The sequence below is a fragment of the Aulonocara sp. 'chitande type north' Nkhata Bay genome, linkage group LG13 (assembly GCF_057382095.1).
Source record: "Aulonocara sp. 'chitande type north' Nkhata Bay isolate Kocher_YH1m ecotype deep benthic linkage group LG13, A_spYH_male_GT1.1, whole genome shotgun sequence".
Lineage (NCBI taxonomy): Eukaryota > Metazoa > Chordata > Actinopteri > Cichliformes > Cichlidae > Aulonocara > Aulonocara sp. 'chitande type north' Nkhata Bay.
Window position 1 is genome coordinate 14,492,247 of NC_141356.1, and position 27,822 is coordinate 14,520,068.

The 27,822-nt window shown below is 41.1% G+C and overlaps 2 protein-coding genes across 4 annotated transcripts; one reads left to right on the forward strand and one right to left on the reverse strand.

The window, feature by feature from the left end:
- Positions 1-306: 306 nt before the first annotated feature.
- Positions 307-7,973, reverse strand: LOC147315841 (kelch-like protein 10). 2 transcript variants are annotated; one of them, XM_086258801.1, is made up of 5 exons: positions 7,756-7,973; positions 4,343-4,829; positions 2,752-3,345; positions 848-997; positions 307-611 (listed from the first exon to the last, which is right to left on the reverse strand). In XM_086258801.1, exons 1-5 carry the CDS (start codon positions 7,773-7,775, stop codon positions 312-314), a joined length of 1,551 nt encoding a protein of 516 aa, XP_086114927.1. In that variant the 5' UTR covers positions 7,776-7,973; the 3' UTR covers positions 307-311. The 2 variants fall into 2 exon arrangements, with proteins under 2 accessions (XP_086114927.1, XP_086114926.1); XM_086258800.1 differs by lacking the exon at positions 7,756-7,973 and adding an exon at positions 5,760-6,022.
- Positions 6,695-27,822, forward strand: plekha3 (pleckstrin homology domain containing, family A (phosphoinositide binding specific) member 3). Of its 2 annotated transcripts, XR_015124400.1 has the most exons (9): positions 7,000-7,054; positions 13,031-13,147; positions 13,241-13,390; positions 16,152-16,273; positions 16,599-16,703; positions 17,757-17,800; positions 22,755-22,849; positions 23,207-23,615; positions 24,978-27,822. XR_015124400.1 is itself a non-coding variant. In XM_086258802.1 (8 exons), exons 1-8 carry the CDS (start codon positions 7,015-7,017, stop codon positions 23,314-23,316), a joined length of 783 nt encoding a protein of 260 aa, XP_086114928.1. In that variant the 5' UTR covers positions 6,695-7,014; the 3' UTR covers positions 23,317-27,822. The 2 variants fall into 2 exon arrangements, 1 of the variants encoding a protein (XP_086114928.1); XM_086258802.1 differs by having other exon boundaries at positions 6,695-7,054; positions 23,207-27,822.

A 27,822-nucleotide genomic window follows, 5' to 3' on the forward strand; every position in this document is an offset into this window, starting at 1 on the left:
TTAGGGCAGGACCCCCCGGAGTCTAGACGCTGGTGGTAGAGATGAAGATGGCGGCTTGAATGGATCACCTATTAGTGAAGAAACGATTTGACTTTTACCAATGGGATCTTAATATCATAGCTGTTAACCTCCCTTGTGGCCATAAAACGTGGAAGCTGCAATGCCCATCATGTTGAAAAGAAAGTTCAAGTTCTCTGTTCAGCTAAAAGAGACTTTTTCACTGGGATGTCAGACCTCAGGATCTTAAGCAGAAAAACAGCCAGTTTTTTATTGATGAAAAATGTATTTCTTTATTTCTTTATGTGAAATAATTATGAAAGATAAGCAGTCAGATCAGGGTGTCGCTTCAGAACGCAACAACTGACAGCACCTTGGGTCATCCCTTTGTCGCTGACAATGTACCACCTGTTGGTCTTTTCATCATAGCACTCCACATTGCAGAATGAGCCGCCATTGTGGAAACCTCCAACCACATACAGCTGGTCCTCCAGCACTGCAATGCCGAAGTTTTTGCGAGGGTGTAACATGGGAGCAACGTTGCGCCAGTGTCTTGTTCTTGGGTCATATGCGATGACACTACGCAACTGAGTGATACCGTTAAAGCCACCAACCTGTGCAGACAAAGGACTTGTTACAGTCTGTAACGTAAAAATGTTCTGTTGTAAAAAAAAGTAAATAGGTCTCCAGATTCCAAAATATCTGATTCTAGGGTAATTATAGAAATCACATTCCAATAATCCAGTACATGGTACTTGGAAAATAATACAGACTCCCAAATACAGGTACAGTAAACATTCCATGTTTGAATTTCTGTCCGTAGTAAGAGTATGTTTTAAGCTCTTCTTACTACATAGATTTCGTCATTGTAGGCGACCACGGCTCCCCCAGTCCTCCCGGTTTCCATGGGTGTGATCAGTGTCCACTGGTTGGTGTCAGGGTTGTAGGACTCAGCACATGACAGAGGTTCATCTCCAGTAAGACCACCACAAATGTACACCTAGAAATTAAAATCATGTTTAAGTCAAAATTAATAGAATTAAATGTTTCAGCTTCCAGAAAATACTTAAAAACACTAAAAATGTCTGAAGGTTCTCAGTCATCCATGTCATCGTATTCTAAGGAGCTTGGAAAGAAAAGCATCTGGATTTCTTTAAGTTGCTTGAAGACGTTTCACCTCTCATCCGAGAAGCTTCTTCAGTTCTAAGAGTCAAATGGTGGAGAGTCCCAGATTTAAGCCCTGTGGGAGTGTCCCCCCAAAAGAGACAAAGGACCCCCTGATGATCCTCTACCTAATTACATGAGCCAAGGTGTGAAAGAGGGTGTGGGTCACAATCAGCCAGGGTTTCAGGTGAGCTCATTGTGAAACCTGGCCCCACCCTATCATGTGATTTCCTGAGGTCAGATGGCCCAGGGTGTGAGTGGGCATTAAGGCGTCTGGGAAGCGAACTCAAAACTGGATTATAGATGGCAGACAGTTGGTGTCGTAAACCACCGCCTCTGTTAAAAGATGGTCGCTCACAGTGGTCATAAATGGCTTCTTTCACTCCTCTTTCAAACCATCTGTCCTCTCTGTCCAAAATGTGAACATTGGCATCCTCGAAAGAGTGTCCTTTATCCTTAAGATGCAGATGGACTGCTGAGTCTTGTCCCGTGGAGGTGGCTCTTCTATGTTGTGCCATGCGCTTGTGAAAAACTAAAAATGTTTTCATCAGATTTCTGTGTAGCTACTTTGCATAATAGTAGTAAAAATCTAAAAATGATGGTGTTATCCTAAAACATTTAGTTTTAGCAGAGGTTTGCTGCATTTATTTTCTGTATTTTGCAGACTTGGAAAATATGGATGCAGAAATTGTAAAATTACTATTTTTCACGATCTGAGGGTGAAGTAACCTTAACCTTCTCCCTGAGCTGTTGGATTAATGGTAATAGACATATTTAGTTTTAAAAAATATTATAAAACTGATACAATTCATAAACTATTCATATTTTCCACAGAAAGGTCCAGTGATGATTAAGCCCTCAAGCCGAAAAGTACATTTGCAAATCAGTGCCATGTTAAGCAAAACAAATAAAACAGGAATAAAGAAATTGCCGAGCCATAATATTCTTTTTAAAAAACATATATTTACTGAGATTAAATTAACAAAAAGATCCCAACCAAACCAAGAAAACCAAAACAATCCTTTGCAGGATTGTTATAAGTTTGCAAGAAAAAAAGTACCAACCAAGGAAAGAATGTCTTTCTCAATACTCCTGACATTATTCTAAAAAAAAAAAAAAATCATTTTTTAAAAATTACTCCCATTGGCCAGATTTATAAGACTATTAAAAAATGTTTTTTTGCACAGAAGCTCACAGAAAAGCAATATTTTACTGTGCTCTCATGTTCCAGTGCATAAATTCGTTGGTTGGCTGGCTCCAAAAGATAATAAATCCCCATATGTTGTAAATCCAACTACATAGCCTTAAAAATCATTTTTACAGCCAGACACAAAAGACAAAAAAAAAACAAAACTAATCCATATGGATAGCGTCCTAGCTAAAATTTGGGTTTGTGACTGCTTTGGGAAGTGTACTGACAGATTAAGGCATTGGCATCTTTTGGTGCATTTCTAATGGAATTATTTGACTGTACATTTTATTGACGCAGCTTGTTAACCAAGGTTGTTAGCATTACCAGTTAACTTTGTCCATCACTTTCTCCACAAAACCAACATGGCAGAGATCTTCCACTACCTCAATTCCACTTACCTTACCGTGTAGTGTTGCAGCACCAGCTTCTGTCCTGGGCTTGTGCATCGATGCAATCATAGTCCACTGGTTGGTGTCAGGCTCATATCGTTCTGCAGTTTTCAGTTTCTTTTGTTTTTGGCACCCTCCCATAGCATATATGCAGCCATTCAGTGTGGCCACACTGAGAAAGCCCCGCTCTTCATGCATCGAGCCCACCTCTGTCCAGGTTTGGCTGGTGAGGCTGAACCTTCTCACATGACTTGAATAGCTTATGAAATCAAAACCTCCGATGCAATAAATACATCCATTGAGGTAAGCACAACCGTAGAATCCCAGAGAAGCATTGTGTCTCCAGCTCAGCGGCACCCAGTGGTCAGCTCGGACATTGTACAACTCAATCTTGTCACTTGGGAAATGACTCACCCATCCACCAACGGCCAATAAGACTTCAGACGGCAGGCGTGTTTGGGTCAGAGGTCTCTCCATATTGGACTCATTTAGCATCTGTATGGCAGTGGTTACCATATTCATGCATGCCGGACTACTACTCACCAGATCATTTCTGCTCACAGTGTCAACCAAGTACTCAGTGGGCATTAATAGTAAGCGGACCTGGATGAAAACAAGAATCATAAGGGAAAAAGGCAAGAAATACAACATTAGACTGTATATAAGAGTTGGACGTAGCCACCATGCCACCACACATTAGTGAAGTATAGCACTATCTCTATAATCAAAATGTCATGGAATCACCCAGATAGCTATGGTAGCTCCTGGCATCGCCTCCAATCAGCTGTGGCATTGCCCTTAAAGACCCTAACATTACCTGTAAAGAGCCACAGCATCACCTGCCAAACAGCAATGGCAGGTCATGGCATTAGCTCCAAACAAGCAGGGGTGCCACAGTCAAGTGTCAATGCCATTATCTAAGCACTGAGTAACCTCCTGCTGTGGAAACAGGTCCCACAATGAGGGTGTGTCCTGTTGTAAATGCCTAAGGACCAGTCAGTAAGTTCTGGCAGAACACTATGGGCATAGTCAACTTTTCTGTCAGAAAAGCTAAAGTGCAGTTCAGACAGATTATCAATAATGCACTTCTGAAACTACAAAACAACGGCCAGTTTTATCTGGACGCAAGTGTAAATAATACTTTGACAATTTATTAAGGACTAAATGATGAGCACCTTCTGATGCACACTCCCAAGTGAATTAGAAATAGCCCCCCCCCCCCCCCCCCCCCCCCCCAATGTGATTAAGAATGAAGAAGAATGATTTTCCTACATTAACTCTATTACCAAGCCTTAAGTTTGAGTAATTTTGCCATTGCAATTTTAGCTTTTTACACGTCAGCCGTAAAAGGCTGATGGGTGAGCAGGTGGGCGGCCTGGACACCCAACTCTGTAAACACAATAGTGTACAATCAAACTTCTTTTTTTGCATCAGGCATCAAGCTTATGCTTTATTTTTTATTCCTAATTCAAAGTGCTACAGCGGAAGTTACTTTCTATACTTTCAAACTTTACCATTCATTCAACAGCCCCTCACTGAGTAATAAACAAAATAAATGCACTTAGAGGAGGAATTAAATTGATATCCCATTTTCAGTTACCTGCTTGAGCAGTGCGGGCATGTCACACCCACGTTCCACAGGGGAATAGTTGATCCATCTGAGAATGGCCTCAAACACAGTGCTCTCCTGCTTCACATTGAGCTCATCCTTCTCGATAAGATCTGATAGTTGCTGCACAGAGAGCTGCAGGAACTCCAAGGAGAGTGCACCAACCTCTTCAAAGTGATGGAGGATATAGAGATAGGCCTTTCCCCTGAGGTCAGGACAGTTGTGTAAGTGTGCCAGATTGCAGATACTGACGCAGTTATTTACACAAAGCTTCCTCTCCAGGAAGTCGCAGCAGGCTTGAATGACGCCAGTCACGATAAAGTTGTCTGCTTCCACCAACAGCTCCAGTACATTGTCCTCCGTCACCACAACAGATTGGGTATAGGCATATTCCAAAATGAGGCTCATTACTTTTGGAGACACAGTGGGGAAGTTGTAGACCTTGTTTGATGGTAGTGGTTTGTAGCAGAAGAGATCCCTGTGCAGATTCAGATCAACATTTTCACATTGTCTCTCTGTCATGGAACTTAAAAAGTACCTGATGTCATGCAGCTCATAGTTAAATAGCATTTGTAGAATTTTTCAGCTGCATGCTTACTTGAGCAAGCTGTGATCAAAGAGATATGAAATTAAAGTAACAAAAATCTAAAATGACTTGATTTCAAATGGGCAGTCTCCTATTTAAGGTCATCTATTCAGACATGTCCAGAAAAACATTCAGCATTGCTGCTATGTTTAGACAGACAGAAGGATATAGAGTTGTCTAGGCATTGTAGCAAATATTCCTATACAGTAACAGGGTTAGGGCGACAGGGGACAGCAGGCATTAAATAGCTGCAAATATAATAACTGAATTTCACATTATCAAATTTACTGACTAGACAGAATTGGAAAGAGCGGAAATGTCCCACTGCAACAGAAATGGCATATCATTGGCCACCTCTCAGTCTGGCCCTAAATTGATTACCTGCCTATTTAGACATACAATTTCAGCTAAACTGGTGAAGGCACAGCTAATATCACCACTGATGTGGTCCTTTTGGTGCAGGCCAGTTTGTGCACAACTTTATTAGAACTGCTGCTGCTGTTGTCGTGCTGATGAAATATCATGAGAAAGCCAGTTTATAGTGTCTGTAATCTTTCAAACTACCTCTTACAGGCTCATTGTGGAGTCAAACACAAACCTATACTATATGTGTATCCCAACAAACCTCCCAAAATAAATAACTAAATAAAAATACAGGACTGATTTTTTCCCCCTAAAAATTGCTCCAGAACATTTCTAGTGATCAAAAAGTACAGTGTAACATTGAAACCTCCCAATACCTGCTGCACTGTGTTACATGAAAGCTTTGAAGTAGGATAAATGCAGAACCAAACCACAGCCAAACAACACAGGCCTGCTCACCTGAAGTATGCACTGCAGTTGCAGAGGATGATCCTGTGAATTTTAAACTCAACATCTCCAGCTCGGATCACAGAGTCACACAACTGTCCCTCCAGAAAAAGCTCACTAAAGACAGTACTACAGGTGCTGTTCATTATTCAGATGTTACTCAAGATGTTTAAACTTCTCAAAAATCTCCTGTTTAGTGTTTTCCTTTAGAGATCTGCCTACACTTTGTAAGGTACTTTGTCTAAATTACCGATTACGTTAACTTATGCTGCCTGGAAAGTAAATGGCCTGCATTTGTATAGCGCTTTTCTAGTCCATAGGACCCCAAAGCGCTTTACACTACATTCAGTCATTCACCCATTCACACACTGGCGATGGCAAGCTACATTGTAGCCACAGCTGCCCTGGGGCGCACTGACAGAGGCGAGGCTGCCGGACACAGGCGCCACCGGGCCCTCTGACCACCACCAGTAGGCAAACATGGGGTTAGTATCTTGCCCAAGGATATTTGACATGCAGCCAGGAGGCAGCCTGGGATCGAACCACCGACCTTCAGATTAGTGGCTGACCTGCTCTGCCACCTGAGCTACAGCCACTAGTCACTAGTCTGTTTATATTTGAAAATCATAGTGCTTCATTCTGTTCTTCCGTTAATTAATCGGGGAAAGGATTACAAATAAACCAAATTGTATTACAAAATCACAATTTCTACCTTAGTAAATTCAATTGTATGTATGACATTTTGCAAGCCTTGCATTTTTTAGGAACGTACATAAATATATTTTGCCAAATAAAATATTTATAAAAAAATATCAGCGACAAAAACAGATATTAAATAAATGTAGAAGAAAAAATTATATATTTTAACTGAAACGACCATAAAATTGAAAAAAATAAATATTTGCGTAAATTCAAAGCAAATTTCCTTTTTGTATTTTTGCGTTCATGTGGAATGGCTGCTCCGGGACTCCGTAGAGAAGCTGGTGGTTTGTTGACATTTTTCTCCATCAGCTGAGTGGCCAGAAGTTAGCCGTCGAGTTTCCGAGCAGCTCAGAACAAATCAACACCTCAGCTTTATTTTTACCCGCTGACGCTGTCATTCAGCTGTCACAAACCACAAACGCTTCATTCATGTTTTACATAACCAGCGGTGCTACACAGAAAACCAAGGGTTACTGCGACCGTTAGCTACATATAGCTAGTGTTCGGCTGCAGCTAGCCTGGCTACGGAAAAGGCTAGCGACGTTAGCCGATGTGAAACGAAGACATGGAGGGGATACTTTACAAATGGACGAACTACATGACAGGTGAGTCTTTCTAAAAACTGATTTGAACTAGCCGTGTTAGTATTGAATAATGTCAGCCAATTTTATATATGTTACAAGTTTCTAAATTAGCAGGTTAGCTAACAAGCTAATATTAAATTAAAACTGTACATGTTACTGTGCGGCTGCTGTTTTTGGTTGTAAATTAATGTAATGTTGGATTTATTTTGTCAGAATTATGTTGCTAATCAGCGTCATGCCAATGCCAAGGTACTGCTGCAAAAACTTAGTTAAAGCATTAAAAGTCATGATATACCTTGTCGACATGGTGAAATGTAAGACATCACTAGATTGTAAATGCTGAGCTATCAAAGTATTCCAAGTAATTAGACGTGGAGAAACAGTAAATACAAGTTTCGGCATTTATTATGTTCACCGTTTTACCTACACATGGGTCTTTAGCGCTTAATTAAATTAAAGCATTGAAGAATTTAAAAGTCAGTTTGTCATGATCTTTAGAGACAGTTGGAAGCAGAGTTATTCAATCTCCACTGCATGCCAGGTTTACTGGCAAAAGTCATAATAATTCAGCAATTTACAATAGCCACATTACACAAATTACAAGTATGTTTTGAATATCTTCATTAAACTAAAGTTGTTGTTGGTGGTAGTGGTGGTGTATGTTTGCAAATCAAACACAACAAGGTCATTTTGGTGAATGCTGCTGTCTTAAAATTATTCACCTTCTTCTTGGAAAGTGCATTTAGTTCTTTGCGGTGCACCAACGTGCTTTTAAGGCATCTCAGCCGTTCCTCAGATCCAAAGGCCTCAAGTTAGATTATATGAAACTCAGCTTTGGTAGATTTCATATTTGCTGGAGCCAGTAGTTTTCCCTGTTGTCATGGTTGCACAAACTGGGCTGTGCAGGCTTGACAGAAAGGTAGATGCATACAAATACCAATAAAAAGCATTATATTTGTCAAATCAAATGACAAAGTAGGTAGGTGAGCTAATTGCTGTGTATAGCTGTTATGGTCAGTGGTGTAAGTGAATCGATGACTAAAGTGCTTGTGTATGGAATCTTGTTTAGTGCAAGAAACCAAAATCCAAAGGATGTTTCTCAGGGAAGAGAACTACACATCAACTAAGCTCTAAGAGCTTTAATAGCGGACCTGCACAGAAGGCCGAGATGTTGCCGGTGTTGCTCAATGGAAATAAACACACACATAGACTGAAAAGAAGGTGGGGTCGAGTGGGTCTTCACAGAGTAAATAAAATTAAATACATTTGTGTGTCTAAACCTAAGAAGGAAATATTAGTGGATATATCACACCAAGGATGCCAGAAATGGAGCTCCCAGTTTAGAGCAAAGGAACTATAAATGTAGTAAATGTTTATCACTGTAAACTCTAAAATGTAATAGAGTAGAGTTTAAAGTAGCAAATGAGCTACTTAAATACAGGACTTGAGTGAATGTATTTATAGCCATCCATCCATCCATCCATCCATCCATCTTCATCCGCTTTATCCGGAGCCGGGTCGCGGGAGCAGCAGCCTAAGCAAAGAGGCCCAGACCTCCCTCTCCCCAGCCACCTCCTCCAGCTCATCCGGGGGAACACCAAGGCGTTCCCAGGCCAGCCGAGAGATATAATCTCTCCAGCGTGTCCTGGGTCTGCCCCGGGGCCTCCTCCCGGTGGGACATGCCTGGAACACCTCACCCAGGAGGCGCCCAGGGGGCATCCTTGTCAGATGCCCGAACCACCTCAGCTGGCTCCTTTCGATGTGGAGCAGCAGCTGCTCTACTCTGAGCCCCTCCCGGATGGCCGAACTTCTCACCCTATCTCTAAGGGAGAGGCCAGCCACCCTTCGGAGGAAGCTCATTTCCGCCGCTTGTATCCGCGATCTCGTTCTTTCGGTCACTACCCACAGCTCGTGGCCATAGGTGAGGGTAGGGACGTAGATCGACCGGTAAATTGAGAGCTTCGCTTTTACACTCAGCTCCCTCTTCACCACGACGGACCGGTGCAGCGTCCGCATTACTGCAGCCGCAGCCCCAATCCATCTGTCGATCTCCGGCTCCCTTCTCCCATCACTCGCGAACAAGACCCCGAGATACTTGAATTCCTCCACTTGGGGCAGGAACTCATCCCCGACCCGGAGTGGGCACTCCACCCTTTTCCGGCTGAGAACCATGGCCTCAGATTTGGAGGTGCTGATCCTCATTCCCGCTGCTTCACACTCGGCTGCGAACCGTTCCAGTGCGAGCTGGAGGCCCTCACCCGATGAAGCCAACAGAACCACATCATCTGCAAAAATCAGAGATGAGATTCTGAGGCCACCGAAGCGAAAGCCCTCCGCCACTTGGCTGCGCCTAGAAATCCTGTCCATAAAAATTATGAACAGAACCGGAGACAAAGGGCAGCCCTGGCGGAGCCCATCACCCACCAGGAACGAGTCCGACTTATTGCCGGCAATGCGAACCAAGCTCTTGCAACGGTTGTATAGGGATCGAATGGCCCGTAGCAATGGGCCAGACACCCCATACTCCCGCAACACCTCCCACAGGACACCCCGAGGGACACGGTCGAATGCCTTCTCCAAGTCCACAAAACACATGTCATACTGGTTGGGCAAACTCCCATGCACCCTCAAGTATCCTGGAGAGGATAAAGAGCTGGTCCAGTGTTCCGCGACCAGGACGAAAACCGCATTGTTCCTCCTGTATCCGAGGTTCGACTAGCGGACGAACTCTCCATTCCAGCACCCTGGCATAGACTTTCCCAGGGAGGCTGAGGAGTGTGATCCCCCTGTAGTTGGAACACACCCTCCGGTCCCCCTTCTTAAAGATGGGGACCACCACCCCGGTCTGCCAGTCCACAGGTACTGCCCCTGATCTCCACGCAACATTGCAGAGGCGTGTCAACCAGGACAGCCCTACAACGTCCAGAGCCTTCAGGAACTCGGGGCGGACCTCATCAACACCAGGGGCTCTGCCACCAAGGAGTTGTTTAACTGCCTCAGTGACCTCGCCCCCGGAAATTGGCGGGTCATTCCCCTCATCCCCAGACTGCTTCCTCCTCCTCGGAAGACGTGTCAGTAGGATTAAGGAGGTCCTCGAAGTATTCCTTCCACCGCCTGACAATTTTCTCAGTCGACGTCAGTAGCGCTCCGCCAGCACTATACACAGTGCAGGTAGAGCACCGCTTTCCCCTCCTGAGACGCCTGACGGTTTGCCAGAATCTCTTCGAGGCAGTCCGAAAGTCTTTTTCCATGGCCTCTCCGAACTCCTCCCACACCCGAGTTTTTGCTTCAGCCACTGCCCGAGCCGCATTCCGCTTGGCCTGTCGATACCTGTCCGCTGCCTCCGGAGTCCCACAGGCTAACCAAGCCCGATAGGACTCCTTCTTCAGCCTGGTGGCTCCCTTCACCTCTGGTGTCCACCATTTGGTTCGGGGATTACCACCGCGGCAGGCACCAACCACCTTGCGGCCGCAGCTCAATGCAGCAGCTTCGGCAATGGAGACGCTGAACATGGTCCATTCGGACTCAATGTCCCCGGTCTCCCTCGGAATGCTGTTGAAGCTCTGCCGGAGGTGTGCGTTGAAGATCTCGCGGACTGTGGCCTCTGCTAGACGTTCCCAGCACACCCTCACTACGCGTTTAGGTGCACCAGGTCTGTCCAGCGTCCTCCCCCGCCACCTGATCCAACTCACCACCAGGTGGTGATCAGTTGACAGCTCAGCCCCTCTCTTTACCCGAGTGTCCAGAACATATGGTCGCAGGTCTGCTGATACGATTACAAAATCGATCATCGACCTACGGCCTAGAGCGTCCTGGTGCCACGTGCACTTATGGACACTCTTATGTTCGAACAGGGTGTTCGTTATGGCCAAACTGTGATTAGCACAGAAGTCCAATAACAAAGCACCGCTCGGGTTCAGATCAGGGAGGCCGTTCCTCCCAATCACGCCCCTCCAGGTCTCGCTGTCGTTACCCACGTGAGCATTGAGGTCTCCCAGCAGGACAACAGAGTCTCCAGGTGGAGCACCCTCCAGCACCCCCCCCAGGGACTCTAAGAAGGCTGGGTACTCTGAACTGCCACTCGGCGCATAAGCGCAGATGACAGTCAGGACCCGTTCCCCGACCCTAAGGCGCAGGGAACAAACCCTCTCGTCCACCGGGAAAAACCCCAACGTACCGGCAGCAAGCCGAGGGGATATTAGAATACCCACCCCAGCCCGCCGCCTCTCACCAGGGGCAACTCCAGACTGAGACAGAGTCCAGCCCCTCTCCAGGAGACTGATTCCAGAGCCCAAGCCATGTGTGGAGGTGAGCCCGACTATATCTAGCCGGTACCTCTCAACCTCACGCACTAACTCAGGCTCCTTCCCCAGCAGAGAGGTGACATTCCATGTCCCTATTGCCAGTCTTGGCAGCCGGGGGTCAGTCCGCCAGGGCCTCCGCTCCTGGCCGCCACCCGGCACACAATGCACCCGACCCCTATGGCACCTCCTGCGGGTGGTGGGCCTGCGGGAGGATGGGCCCATGTCTCCTCTTCGGGCTGTGCCCGGCCGGGCCCCATGGACTAAGGCCCGGCCACCAGACGCTCGCCCTCGGGCACCCTCCCCGGGCCTGGCTCCAGGGCGGAGCCAGGTATTTATAGCATTAACTTAAATGTTGCTCAGAGGAGAACTGACAGCCACACACAACCACTGAGGGACGTATCTTCTGATGTAAACCAGCTGCATGGTAACAGGACCTGAAGTGGTGTTTGACCTTAATGATGCCAGCATAACATGTCTATTAATAATAGTGGCGGAGGACAAACTATACACTGCTTGTGACCTCAAACACTCCCACTGTCATCTGCTTTTTGTCAGTTGGAAACTGAATGTCATCAGAACAATCTCCTCTGAAGGGACATTTCTAAAGAGACTTAAATTTCCCTTTTCACTTCATTGTATGATCCCTTGCCAAAAACGGTTATAGTCAGAGTTAGAGTTCAGACACTTGAAGCAGGAAATGGTCAAGATTTTTGGCTTCAAAATGCACTGATTCAACCTCTAAGTATGGGCCCCTGTCTTTGTCATATTTAATGGTAAACTGAATATCTGTGGATGTTAAACAATCGGGTTAAGGCGATAAGATAGAGTATATTCAGCAACGTCCTCTGCCTTGTAGAGTTGGAAAATTCAGAAAGTGGCTTTCATGAGTTTGATCACTATCTTCTCTTGTTGTTGACCAGTCAAATCAAGAAAACCTACTGGGCAATAATAAATAGGGATGTACCACTTACTAAATTACAATGTTTAAAATAGGAATGTGGCTGATAGCATATGCAAATATCAAGGTCAGTCTTTTTATGTTCTTTTTTTTTTTTTTTTCATTTTTTGAGCCATCATAACTTCATGTTTACAACAGATGATTATTGGCCATTATATCCTTATCAGCACTGATAACAGCCAAAAAATGAAAGTTTAAAAAGGAAGGAAGGAAGTGACGGGAGAAATATTGATGTTGATGGTGCATAGTTTGCCCACTAGTGGGAAAATGTCTAAAAAGGGGAAAAATATCAGCATATATAGCAGATTTTTAGATCACCAGATATCAATATTGGCCTTGAAAATTCTGACTGTCCAGGCTGTACATGAAATTTCCAGGTTTGCGAAAGACACATTTTACTTGTTTAAAACTGCAACTAAATTAATTTTACTCTGTGTCACAATCTAGTGCCAGAATCTTTAAAAAAAATTTGTTTAGGTTTTTGTTTTGTTTTTTGTTATGCATGTTTTTGTTCCATAACCAACCTTTTTTTGCTACATCATGTTTTTTAATTAAAATAAAAAAAAACAAAAAACAAATGTTAAACTGTAAAATTGAAACTAAATATAATTTTAAAATAAACAAAACTCGGGTGCAATTTTGAGAATATATAAAACCTAAAAAATCATGGAATTATAAAGTCAGTGTTGTCATTGATTTTTTTTGTATTAAACATGTAAGTTTTTTTATCTTCAGGATGGCAGCCTCGCTGGTTCGTCTTAGAGAACGGAGTCATCTCTTATTACGACAGCGAGGACGATGTTGGCAAAGGAAGCAAAGGATCCATCAAGATGTCCGTATGTGACATTAAAGGTTAGCTCCTCTATATCTCACCCATTCTCTCTCATGGTGCCACAAAAGCAAACATATCCATCACACTAACGCTCCTCATATTTTATGTCTCAGTTCATCCGACAGATACGACCCGTCTAGAGTTGATAATCCCTGGTGAACAGCATTTCTACGTACGAGCTGTGAACGCTGCAGAGAGGCAGAGGTGGCTCGTGGCTTTGGGGTCATCCAAAGCTGGGACACTGGACAGTAACAAACACAAAGGTAAGTCTGCAATGTCTGCTCTTTTTTCTCAGGATTGATCCGTGGGAAAATTACCTAACAAAAACTGGAAACCATTTCAGTCAGCAACAATTTAGAATAAATTACAAAGTAAAAGAACAAGCAGCCCAGTCTGCTAGTTCAATGTTATTCTGTGCGTACTTCACCACATGTCAGCCACGGGACAGCTGATGTGGCATAGAGAGACTTAAGAGGAAATGGTTAGCAGTTCAGAGATATTTAACAGCTGCTACACCAGCAGTTTTATCTGCGTGTTTACAAAGACTGCAAGCTGAGGTCAGGTGAGCCGACACCATTGAAAGACTCAGACCACCGTAATTCTTTGGCTTATCTCTCGCGCTCGGTCATTGTGTTTGGTCAGAGAGACAATATATAAAGTGAGAGTTTTATTACACTTTTTGTTACATTTACAGTAACAGCACCTTATAAACAGCTTGATTAAATATTTCACTTCTGCTATCTATTGGCAGCTCTGTATATGATTTGTTTGCTAAATGAGGAGGTTTATAAAAAGGAGAAACAGCAACTGCAGATGACAGCAGTATGCAGCATGTTAATGAGATTGTTTTATATAACCTGGTCCTGGTGTTATTTTTTTATCTTACAAACTAGATTAGTAATGTTTGTATTGCATGTATTGTCTTGTTTTATATTTAGTTTTATTTTATTTTTTAAAGTTAGGAAAGCAATATTTAGGTCAAGCCTGATGTTGCCTTAAACCAGGATGGACAATTATTTTCCCCAAGAAACTGGTTTTGTTGTGAAGGGCTACACCAATGAGTTAAATTTAGTTGTGCTCAATATTAATTTTATCTCTTTATAAACTGCTGCTGGTAGCAGTAGCAGTGGCTTTTACAATTAGGCAATAAAAACATGATATAGACATAATAAAAACTCCAGCCTTTCATAACTGTTTAATCAACATTCCCAAAACAAACCGAACAAATTGTATTGTTTTTGAAAAAATTTAAAGACCTTTAACTTTATACAAAATGCTTTACTATTTTACTCAGTCAGGATCAAAGTATGAGGTGGAAAAATGAAGGACAGTTGCATCAACAGCAAATCAAAGAGCTGTCTTTTTGCATCTGAGAGCTCTGGAATGTCCTCACATTTCTTCTCATAAAATCTCATAAATTTCTGCCCTCAGGCCCCAGACGCTTTTTAACGCTTTGCCCAGGTTGAGCTATTTGACAGCTGTGTGGTAAAGGCCACATGAGGCCAGGGCCATACAATGCTCAGGTCTACCTTAAACACTGTAAGGAATGATTCCCAGGTTCCTTGGTGCATCCTCAGCTATGACTTATCATTTTAGCCATTTAGCTGTCCACCTGTGGTCATTAATTACAGACTTAACCATTCATTATTGTATGTGAACATGATTCTCCTGTTGATATTACTTTATTTCATTCTGGAATTGCAAAATAAGCTGCTCAGTGTCTTTCATCCTGTGAGAGACTACTGTTGTGTTTTTTGATTTTATTTTGACACAATATGCATTACGGAGTGTGGATAGTGATATTGACTATTGGTTAGGGCTGCCACGATTTGTCGACTAGTCACGATTACGTCGACTATCAAAATCGTCGACGACTGATTTAATAGTCGACGTGTCGTTTGAAGCTTTGTAAGATCGCAAAAGACGCAGGAATAATAGCAGGATTTAAGAGTGTAATAACGGACTGAAACAGAAGATGGCAGCACAGCATGTACAAGGATGCCAGCTGCCGTTAAACCCCGAAGAAGAAGAAGCAGCTGTGTCCCAGAATTCATAGCGCGGCCCAGCTTAGTTTCCAACAATGGCGGTAGCTAGTTAGTTTTAATATTACTCTTATTATTCTTTCTGGGTCACAAAATAAACGTTTAACATATTTTCAGGCGAGAATGTAGCTGTGTAAACCTCAAATATCGGCTCAGTTTATCAGGACACCACATATTTTCAAAAGCGCTCCGACGTTTTCGGAGACGTCTGTTACCCACTAGCTCGATAGCTAGCCGGGGGCTAGGTCACTAGCGCCGTGAGAACACCGGACTCCCGGCAAATTGTTTTCAAACCCACCGCCGTCTTTCGCGACTCAGGTTAAATATATATGAGTCACTTAGATAAATTAAAAATGTTGTTGTTTGGCTTTTTTTTTTTTTTTTTTTGTATTTTATTTGTTCCTGAGTAAATCGGTTTGGCTGAGATTAAAGTTATAGTTTTTACACAGCTGAATAAATGTCAAGCAGACAGCTGATTATCAGAAGTGTGAGATGCTGGAGAATATACTCCGGTGTCCTGTTATATTTTAGATAGCAAGGAGTTTATTAAACTTTACCGAAACAATCTGCAAATTTCATTAAAATTGAATAAACTATCATCTTGTCTTTATTTTTAGTTAGCACCTTAAAAGCTTAAAGCTGTAAGCTAATGATAGTTATATAAGAGCAGATGCTGCTGGTGCAATAAGCTGTAGTTTTACGTCCAGTGGATGATGATCTGATTAGTCGACTAATCGCATAAATAATCGGTGACTAGTCGACTATCAAAATAATCGTTTGTGGCAGCCCTACTATTGGTCATCTCAAAATCGAATAAGACATGGAGAAGGGTCGTCCAACTCTGCAACCCTTCCATGTACATTATCATGGAAATCTAGTTGTTTAAATATTTTAACATAAAACAGAAGTGAACAGTGGCATCATTTAGTTGATTCAGGTACACATTTATTAGTTTCCTGAACCCAACACTTCTGTCTGTCAGGTCCAGACTGTCTGAAGACAAAAATGTCTGAACTCCGCCTGTACTGTGACCTCCTCGTCCAGCAGGTCCAAACAATCCAATCACAGTACAGCGCTGACTCAGAGACCGCGCCGACTTCTGAGGTAAGAAACGGGGGTTCTTTTTACCTCAAACTTATCTTTACAATATTTCAAAGTTAGACTCAAATTATAAGAGTTTCTTTTTTCAGTACTTAAATGATATTATTTTGCTTTATTGTGTATATGTGAAAGAAATTATTTAAAAAGGAGGCATTTTACCATTTAAAAAAAAAAAAAAAAAAAAAGGAACCTTTAGTGCACACAAAAGACCCATCAGGCAGAAAGATGTCTAAAATTAAATCAAAATTATTTCTCAGTTTGAAGCTTGAAGGTATGTGAGTAAAAAAAAAAAAAAAAGATGATTGGTTATTCGTCTGTGTGTCTTCAGGCCTCGCTCCTCAGTGCCACATGTGCCACTTTCATCAGGACTCTGGAGGAGTGTATGACCTTGGCCAATCACAGTTTGACTCCTGACCTCCGACCTCCTGAAAGGGTAATTTCACCTTCTCTAGCTAATCAAAAGCCTGTAATTTAGGTTTAGATTAATAAAAAAAAAAGGTCAATAATATCTATTTTCTCTAACTCAAAAGTTGTTTAATTATTCAGTTACAGTAGATAAAAGATGTTTAATACAACATGAGTAATAATATTCAAGAAGAAACATCCTCCGTAAAATAAAATACAATTTTGTATCTTTGTTGACACGACCGATTTTTTTCATTTATATTCCTATGGTTTGTTCGAGTTTCACAATGTGCCCGTGATGTTCAGCAGTACAGAGTGCTCTGGTGCACAAAACCAGAGTCATTAGGCGTTCTGTAATTGGATAGAAATATTGTGTAGTTGTAGACTTGGCAAATAACAGTGTGGCATAATTGTTTTATTGTAGATTTTATTTTGTACTCATACACTCAGGGTAAAACATTGAAGCAGACGTGACAGGAGAGGTTAAGAAAACACTTGACCTCGAGCAAAATGTTATCTTCACTGATTAGTTTACTATATTTTTACAGTAAGAAAGAAATCGAACAGAATTCAATAAAAATGTTACTTTGATCTTTTACTTGTTTCATTTATAAACAGACCAATACTTTTTTTTATAAGGTGATGACTCTGTTTTGTATTTTGAAAGGTGCACCAGTCACTCAGGTTACCCTCACACAATGCACAAAAATGATCAAACTGTTCAGTCAATTTCCATTTTTAGTCTCAGACACTTTTCATTTCCTTTTACTTATTTTGTATTCTTTTCACTGTACTTTGAACATTGTAATACCAATACCTACAGGCATAATAAAAAAAAATCTTAATCTGCAACAGAATAATTCCAATAATGCTCAAGACGCAGGTCTTTATTTAGACGTGCCAGATGGAAATAAAAAGTTAACAAAATGGCTTAAAGTCTAAATGTTTTCTCATTTTACAGCTCATCGAGGGATCAGAGATATTTAGAACAAAAACAAAAGTGAAGGTCTTGAAATTGTTATCAGGTTTTAATTGAACTTAAAAAAAATCTAAATGACCAAATGTGTCACTTTCTGTACAGATGAAGCGGTCAATCAGTCACCCTGGAACATACAGCTTTGACAGGTGAGTGAAACACGTACACAAACCATCATGAATTTAAAGTTGTAACAAAAAAGAGGTGACTTAAATTCATTCAAAGTCACATTTAAAGTTTCTTGTAGACTATACTCAAGTTTGTTTATGAAGCATATTTATTACAAACATGTTGTTCAAAGATCTTTACGTGGGAAAAAAAACCCTTGGATGCACCAGGGGCGATTCTAGCTTCAAACTTTTATGCAGGCTCAGCCTCCAATCATAATGTCATGCACACAATGCCTTGCAGTTACAGCATTGTGTTACAACTTGCCTTTAAAAGCAATTCAATTCAATGTGTTTTCACAGATTTAAAAGTAATAAGCTGGTTTTAGGGTGGATCGTTTAGTCTGAGGCAAAGACTCGATCAGAGTTTTCAAACTAGAATTTTTAGGAGGAAGTTAAAGAACAATAAAGTAGATACAAACATGCACAGCATTGTTTCAGTATTACTACTTAAAGTAAAATTATTCAGTACAGACACTGAAAAATCATCCTGGACAGGAAGCAGACTTTTACGTGAAAGTTTTTGAATTTGTACAAGCTTTCAATCTGACCCTGTTCTCCAAATAAGAAAGGAATTACTGGAATGCTGATTTTGGCCTCCAGGAGGCAGAAATGTAGTATTTTAAATATGTCAATCTGAACTGGCACAACTCAGTGTAGACTTTACTACAGCAGGTACTGAAGAGTACTGGAGGATGGACACGTCACACACTAATTATTATTGTCACATATTGGCATTTTATAGTCCGTGTGCAGTGCTTTGCACACACGTCACCTTCTGACAGCAGAGTCACCATCTACCTGAGAGCTAATTCAACAAAGTGACTTGTTTTGTGTGTAGCATGATTGCCTTTTTAAAAAAAAAAAAAAATCATGTTTTGTTGATGGATTCTGTAAAAAGTCTCGTTCCAATGGTTGGACTGAGATGCATGGCAGGACACTTTTTAAAGTAATGGTGTTACATACATCTGTTACTGGGAGATGTTAAAATTATAAAGTAAGTGCTTTTTCAATTGCTGATGACTGCTGCATCACATAAGAATGAAATAGATGTTAGGATATTTATCGGACTCAACTTCATTTGTTCACTTTAGTGATTTAAAATCTGCTGACATTAATGCCTAGCATAGACAGCAGGTATTATTAAAGCAAATAAAACCTGTTAAACCCTCAAGTGACTGCTATTTTAGCCACTGAAATGACTGAGTGGGTTCATTTATGACTCCATTAGATTTTGTACAGGAAACCTTTTTCCTTTTTCCTTACAGCTTTATGTGTTAATGATGCCTATACTATTTACTTTTCCCATGACAATATTCAGTTATTGTTTATCAGTAATATGTTTTGGGCACAAAAGCGTCAACCTCACAAAATGTCAGTTTAGTTGTTTTCATCGTGAGTTTGGGTCTCAGGTGTCTGCTAGTTCTCGTGAGCACCACTTCACTGCGAAACATCACTTTGCACATAGAAAATTACACCAAAAATTTGTCCACAGTGTTAAAACAAAAAATAAATGACCCACCTAACTACCCATTAACCCTGTCACACCTGTGAAAAGTTGTAACACCTCACTTGGTTACTTCAAGGTTAAGTGTTCATACGTCACTCCGCTTTACAACAGTTTCTACTCCTTCTGTACTTGTGTCTTGGATCTTTTGGGGGGAAGCTGTTCACACACCATGCAAAAAATAAACTGAATATTTTAATTTTTGTTGTTGTTGACCTTTACAAATCAAATGTAACGGCTCTTCACCAGTTTCTCAGAAACCAAACTAGTTCTTTAGGTTTTCTCAAATCTGTTGAATGAAAATGACTGTGAGGATTTAAAGGTCCCTTCATTTTTGTTGCTGGTTCATTTAACTTTCAGAGGATGTCATTCTCTGTAAAGAGGACAAAAAGCAAAGCAAGCGATAAAATTTAAACTCATGATTGTGGAAAAAAAAAAGGTTTTATGTGAGATTTGATGTGCAATTGAACACATGAGACATCAGGATGAAACTAAATATTTACAGCACAACCTGTAAAGTCCAGTGTGATAGTGCTGAGTCACAAGACTGACAGATTAATATGAGTGCAGTTAGAGCTGGGCGATAGAACGATAACGATATGTATCGCGATATAACTTTTACTCGATAGAGAAATTAAGCTATCGCGATAGACCTCGCCGCTCTTGTCCTCTTTAAAAAAATAAAAATAAAAAAAAAAAAGGTCAGCCAATCCAAATTAAGTAACGCAGAGCCGAACCAATCACAGCCGCAGCGTCACGTCGCGTGGCTTGTTACGTACAGCACAAGTGCCAAGCCACACGTGTGTTTGTTTGGGAAGCAGCCAGCGGGTAATGGAGGAAATGAGTGTGCCGACTAGAAAAATCAACCGAGCGTGACCGAAGAGAAAACAGATGATGGTTGCAATGCCGGAGAGATTGTCGAACGGAAGAGCCATAGAAGTTCCGTAGTGTGAAGGTATTTCGGCTATTTCAAGTCTGACAAAAAACAGAGTAGCGTGCACTGTAAATTGTGCCGAAAGCAAGTCTGGAAATACAATAAACTGGTGCATGTGTCACACTGTGCGCCACGTTATTGTTTCGGTGAAATGAATTTCTACAATACTGTTACTTCTACTCTCTGCAGTGTTTAAATGCTTACATACACACACAGTTACTGTCCCTCCACACATACGACTCGGTTCTGCTTCTATGCCCCAGCTTTGTTTACTTTTTCCCACCGAGGCTTCTAGACTTCTGATTGGCCAACATTTCTGCACGGTTAGGAATCTAGCTCCACCTGCTGCTTTGGCATGTTCATAGCAGCGTTTTCCTTCATTTCTCCCTTTATGTGTGGACGGGATTATTTTTAAAACGAAAACGGAAAATCTCCGTTTTCAAAAATACCCGTGTACGTGTGGACGTAGCCTCAGTCTCTGACTGGAAGCGCTAATTCGTCATTCGGCTTTTGTCAGACTAAAGTAACTGTTAAAACTGTTTGAAAAGCTAAGCTATACAACAAGGAGAGATTGAGAATTTCCTTTTAGTGCTCAGTTTATTTGATATTGACAAAAGTTAGTCAGTTTTGTCTGTTCTTCTGTAAAACAAACTAAGATTTATTTTTAGAATTAATATTTTGTTTCTAAGTGGAATTGACAATTTAGTCTGTTTCGTTTGTTCTATTTTGAAACTTAAACACTTTAGCGGCTGCCTTTTGTGTAGTTTGCAATATTTGCCTTTATCTATCTGAAAAAGTCTCATGTTCCTTAAGTACATCTACCCTGTTGAACTTATTATGGGAAATAAATATTTAAATAAAAACAAGCTGCTGATTATTTCACATTTTACTTGTGAGCAACGGCACATTTAAATCTTACAAATATAGTTATTTGGCTTATATCGTGATAGATATCGTTATCGCCTGAAATGAAAAAAACATATCGTGATATGAAAAAATCTCATATCGCCCAGCTCTAAGTGCAGTAATAATGTTTACGACAGTGAGTGGCTATGAAGCAGCCCAGTGGTCTGAGTGGAAATTGTACAGTATTATGAAGATTATATATTGCATTTATTTAATGAGTAACGACAGCTTGTTTATGTTCTTGTGTTTTGGAGTCTGATTGTGTGATGAGCAAATGCTCCTGCATCGTCTCAGATGGAAGCGGGGCTTTGCTCCAGAAGCAGGTTTAATGGAAAACTGGAGGCAACTCTTGGTTTTCTGTTGTAGTTGGACTGCAGAAATCCCAGGTCACATAACTCACTCACTGGCTGCTTTTCTTCAACAAACCCTGAATATAGTAATGATATTATTTATTGATAATAATAATAATAAGAAGAAAAAACACAATAATAATTAATAATAACTGAACTAACTCTGATCAGCTGATAACTAACTCAGTTATCAGTTTAATAAACTTGCTTTCTGTAAAGGAGCAGTTGACAGTCTAGATAGTTCATTTATTTTTACAGATTTTGTTATTGTTTCAACAACTGATAATTAAGCTGGAATCAGTTGGAAGCTTCGTATAAATATGTAAGAGTTCTTCTCACATGTTCAGGACTTCTTTAGCATTAGAAATGTTTATTTATATAATTTAGCACGATTCTGATTGCAGTTTGATCTCTAACTGGACAGGACTGTCGAGTCCGATGTCACTTTTGCTTGTTATATCAAATGTGATTGGTAATTGCTGAAATAAGGCAGTCTTAGTATTATGGAAAAGCACCTAATAAGCTGCCTTTCCATAATTCTAATGACCATGGCACCTAGTGTCTGCCTTATTTCCAATCTAGACATAAACATTTGCCACACAAAGGCTCATTTGACTGCAGTGCAGATGCGTGACAGGCTGTGCTGCATCAGCAGTGTAGTTCTATAATTTCAAAACATAATGATTTGGGGAAAAAAGAAGTTTCTGTATAAATGTCCATTTCTTAGATTTGGAAATAAAGCAGACACTAGATGCCATGACTGAAATTAAACAATACTGAAGCAAATGCTGTATGCGGTGGCTAACCGCCTAACCATGTTTCTGTCAAGGTTGGCGGGGACCACAGTATTGGGAAGTCAGACAAACACACAATAGTTGAAAATATTTCAAGTTTGGAGAAGAATTTGTTTGACACTGTGTTGCTAAATCCTATCAGCTGAGATTCTCCGTTGTTGTTGTTTGAGGGCAGCTAAAGCTTGCATTGTTGCTTGTCAGGGTCAGGGTCCTGTGGGCAGCAGTCTGAGCAGAGATGTCCAAACATCTCTTCCTTTTACTTCTTGGTAGTTTTGTTCTCCTTCTGGCTAATAGGGGTAAATATTTGTGGATGACTTTTTTTTTTTTACTGTTCACAAAACCTCCCCATTAAATTACAGCTGTAAGACACACTTGTTAAATAACACTACTGCGGTGAGAAAGTTTTCAGTTTCTCTCAATCTTTTTCATTACTCCTCCTCCTCAGGTCAGGTGTACTGAAGGAGTACGTGAGTGGAGGTCAAAGGTCAACTCAGCGGAGAAACCGTACCAACTCTGACAGCTCGGTTTATGATACTGAACGTAAGACATAACATCTTTTTATAGTCTGCATAAGTGACACTTCAGAACTAAATAAAGAGAAAATAGTAGAGAGACTTAAACACATTAAGTTTTTAAGTGATATTATATGAGCTAATTAGTATAAGTAGGTATAGTTACATTCAATATGAATTCTTACAACTGAGCTGAAAACATGTTTTGTATTCAGTACTGAGAGTTAAAGCCTGTATGACCCTTGGTTGAGTTTACCAATGGCTGTTTCAGTGAGTGGTTTAACTACGTTCTTTGTAGCTTTCTGCACTTTCCGCTGTGTAACTCGATTTTGAGAATCCTGAATGAAAGCGACCCACCTGTTAATATATTTGTTTTGTTTTCCAGGTTTGCTGCCTGCTCTCAACGGTGACTCGTCCTCCATTCCCGAGGAGAGGGCAGGCAGTGTGAGCCCAAAGACCACGCCCACTGACACAGACACTGACCTTTCCATCTGAAGACCCCAAGATGCCCATCCAAACCCTGATAAACTCTAGAAGATGTCACAAACGCCACCAGATCATTATTTGCTGAGATACTGACACCATTACACCAAGGATGAACATTTTCGTTGTAGGAACGTCCTTCACAAGCTGTTTCTCAGCTAATTGCCAAACAAAAGCACTTTGGATTCATTAGCTTTCATTTCATGAAGTCTTTCAGTTGCACAGTATACACTAGACTGACGGAAATTCAGTCCCAAGCTGAAGTTCGAGAAATTGAGAGTATGAATTATATGAAGCTTTAACCTGATGAGGTGAGAGGACTCCACACTGTTAACCTTTCAGATTTAACCATGGATACTTTTGTAGTCATGTAGTTGTACTTGAAGTCCACATCCTGGATTCAAGGAAAATTGTAAGTATCCCCAGTCGATCCAGCGAATTTCCTCAGCTGGAACCAGATGATTGTATCAGGCAGCTCCATGACGCAGTGTGGACACGATGAACTATGAATTCCTGGTTTCTGGAACAATTAGATGCCAGGGCTGCTTTAATCAGAATGTACTGAAGGTTTGTTGTGTTCTGAGGTTTGTTTGTGCATCCAAAAACTGACCGCAGAGCCAAAAGTTTTGTTCAGTGGCACTTAGACAGGATGTTGAAATCCAGCAACTGTGACGCAAAAGCATCTATTTTTCTGGCTTTTCCTAAAGAGCCCCAAATTACTTCTTTCCTCCCGTCTTCTGTGTTCTTCTTCCAGGCCTCCAGCTGAGCTCATTGCCGAAAGCAAAGGCAAAAAAAAAAAAACGTTCTCCATCACTCTCCGTCCCTGCTTTAACGAGTCTGCTTGTGTCTTCAGATGTTTGCCAAAACATAATCACCTGCATTAAAGCTGCCACCTTTCTTTTTCCAGGCGGTCATGCTCAGCCTGGACCGTGTTACGCTCTTTGCAGCTTGTCCTCGTTTTGAGCCGAGTTTCACCTAAACTCTTAAGACAAGTGAACAGAAATACTAAATTTCAGATAATCTAGCTGGGAATGTGAGAAAATCTTTGAATTTCTTAATTATTTCCTTGAAGATGTGACCCTGACACCACTCATTTTAGGGTGAATATGAAAACTGAGCTTTTTAGCAATCGGTCACTGACATGACTGAAGCATTAATGCTAGCTCAGATCATATTATATTTGTGTGTGTGGTCACTGTGTCAGATTAGGAGATGTTTTAGAAGATGGATTCAGTTTTGGGATTTAATTGAGGCGGAAGTGCCTTCAAGCTGCATTCCTTTTGATTGCCAGCAGGGGGCGACTCTTTGTGCTGCCTAGTCTTTGTGGAACTGTGAAGGTCGTTTTGTAATTTACTAAAGTCAGAAAGGAGAATCATCCAGGTGCACTCGTAGACTTATGACTTTTCAGTTATTTGTCCTCTGTTTCTTGGTCACATTCATCACTTGTTCATCAAAATTCTCTTCAAAACAACCGAATGGTGGCGGATAAAAACTTTGCCTTTTGAGAATGAGAGTCACCACAGATGCCACATCCCAGTCAGTCACACTTGTTATCCAGCCTTTTCAAATGAGAGAACCAAAGTGTTGTGTATAAACTGACATATAGTCTGTTTTACAGTCCTGCGTTTCCAACACTGGCAACATCGTTTCTCTTTTGTTTTTGTCATTTTCAGCTTCACGGAAAACTGGAGAAGGTTCCGGAAACTGAAGCGTAAAAATCAAAAACCTTATCTGAACCTTACTGTGATCTGATCTCCTCTTTAAGGTCATTTTCAGCATGTCTTTTTCTTTCCTCCATTCTGACCACTCTCACTGTGTGACTTCACCATGGACCTCACATTAGTGCAAAGAACGAACATCAACTTTTACTTTAAACTGATCCAGAGTTTGTGGATGATCATCGTTGGTGATGAGAGCTGAATCTTTAGCTATGACCAAGCAGTTTCCAGTCAAAGACCAGAGTTTCCAAGTCCAAAGGCAGCACATCAGGTTGAGGAAACTTAGAAGAACGCTCTGCATTTTTTTCAACATTTATCTGGTTGTGGATCATGGATTCGTTCCCCAGCACAAGGCTGTGGATACAGAGTTCTGCTGTAACATCCTGAGGTGTCTGAGGGAGGAGATTCAGATGCAACGATCTGAACTGTGGGGATTTTCAGCCACAGACATTCAGGCTTCGCTCACCACCTGTCTAACTCCCCAGATTTGCCTCCCTGTGACTGTGTTCACTTCCTGAAAGTATAAAATCATGAGAAGTATAACTGTTCAGACACACGAGAGGCGATCAAGCGGCGTCGCAGAGGAGCGAGTGCAAGGAGACAGCAGCAGTCATCTAAAAACTGCAGCCACACTGGTGATCAAACGTTTACAGTGTTTGATTTTCACATGTTGATTCCCAAAACCTTATCAAACTTTAAAAATATGTAAAGCTTAACGTTTCAGACGATGATGTATTGTTTGCAAAGTGTTGTCTTTGTAAATTTCTTTCTGAGGAGCTGCAAGGAGGAAAAAACGTGTTTGTGCCATTTGAAAAACTGCCTTCAGATAGTATCCACAGCAGGATAAACAGTGTTCACCACCAGAAAATAAAAAAAAACACAAGATATATAATTTTCTGTGGCTCAGACACTCTAAAGGTCAAAGTGACACATTGAGTGGAAGAAGACATTTAGATTTGTGTGCGTGTGTGAGAGACGAGGAAGGCTGTCCCAAATCTTAACACATCACCTTTGAAGTCTGCACAGTGTCGTGTCACGCCACGCCACGCTTGCGTTGTTGTTCAAACACAGAAAAAGTAGTCATGTGAAAACAAAGCAAACACAGTGATGCTCACCAACGTTCCCGGCAGAATACTGAACTGAAAAAACCCCCCAAATATTTGATGCCGTAGTGCGTTTGTGTTTACCTTAACGTCACTCGTGCCAATTTAGATGGACCACGTCTGTTGTATCCTAAGCTTTGTGAATTTTGTGGGTGTTTTGAAACAGACAGTTTTCCTGGTAACTTTACAGTACTTTCCCTTAACATCCATTTTTCTTTCATGTGGTGACTTTTGCACTCCAGAGTCTTTTTTTAAAAAAATATTTGAGAACTAAATAAGTGGATTATAGTGACAATGGTACTGCGTGTTGGAAACAGTGATGGCTGTGAAACTTTGAAAGCTGCAGCCTTAAATATATGAAAACTTCTTGAAACTTTTCTTCTGTGTATTATTCTACTCGAATGTCTGTTCACTCTCTGTGATGAAGACCCAGAGGTGCATTTCCTGTGTATAATCAGAGCTGCACACAGTTTAAACTTTGGATGTTAGCTTCATGTCCTGTCACTGACCTGTGATGTTACTCTCATCTGCAGAGAGCTGGTAGATCTGTATTTGATCATTGTGTGGGCCCATATAAAATAAAGTCTACATTTTGCCAAATTTTCAGACTTGATAGCACGACAACAACGCTTAATGAGCTTTTGCTTCTCTGACTACTGACGTGGTCCACCGGCTGGTTCGGGACATATTTGGGCCTCATATATGATCCATTTTCTGTCCAATAACACAGATGATAGATTAAATCGATCAAAAACTGGACTTTTTTTTTATTTTTTTATTATTGAATCACTTATTAATACAGTGAATTTTTAAAAAAGTTTTAGATTTACCTTTACCTATGGTCGTGAGCTTCAGTTAATGACCGACAGAATACAGTTGACACCGCTTCTCTGAATTGAAAGAGCCAGCTGACATAGTTCGGACTTCCAGGGGCAGATCCAGCACACTCAGGAGAGATTGTGGCTCTCGGCTGGTTTGGGAATTTCTCAAAGAGCAGGAGGTGGGAGCATCCATGCCCCTGTGCCCAGAGAAGCCGTAGACCATGCATAAACAATGAGCTGATGAATGCAGGGGAGAGAACTCATCAGAATATATTTGCTGAGCTATGTAAGAAGAATATTACAAACTCTAGATATATGAATTTTAAAATAAATATAAAGATGTTTTTCTTGCTGTTCTTTTGCATCCAGATATTGAGATCCCGCCCATATCTTAATGAGTCATCTTTGCAAGTACGGGGAGGCTGACTGTGTTACGTGTAAGCCGCCCTTTCCACATTTCCATGCTAAGCAAACTGTTTAGCTGTAGATTCATGTGTTCAGGATTCTTTGGAACCCCCCCCCAAATAAATAAATAAATAAATATCCTGCCCTTAAACACCTCAGTCAACAAGCTCTGATGTGAGAGAGAGAGAAGCTTAAATATTACACTCCTGAGTTACTCCCAAATCTCTTTTTTTCTTCTTGCGGATTATTTTGTATTTGTTGTGGCCAAACCAGCAGAGATTTTCATGCCTTAACTGTCTCTGAGTGACGTAAGTGGTTGTATCAGATCAGATTTTCATTGTCTGAATAAAGAAATGTTTGAAACTGAAGGTGGTTTTTTTTTTTCCTTTCATATTTAAGGGTTTATATAGACCTTTAACACGCATGCATATACTACCTGCCCATAAATCAACAGCAGTTTAAGACTTTTAA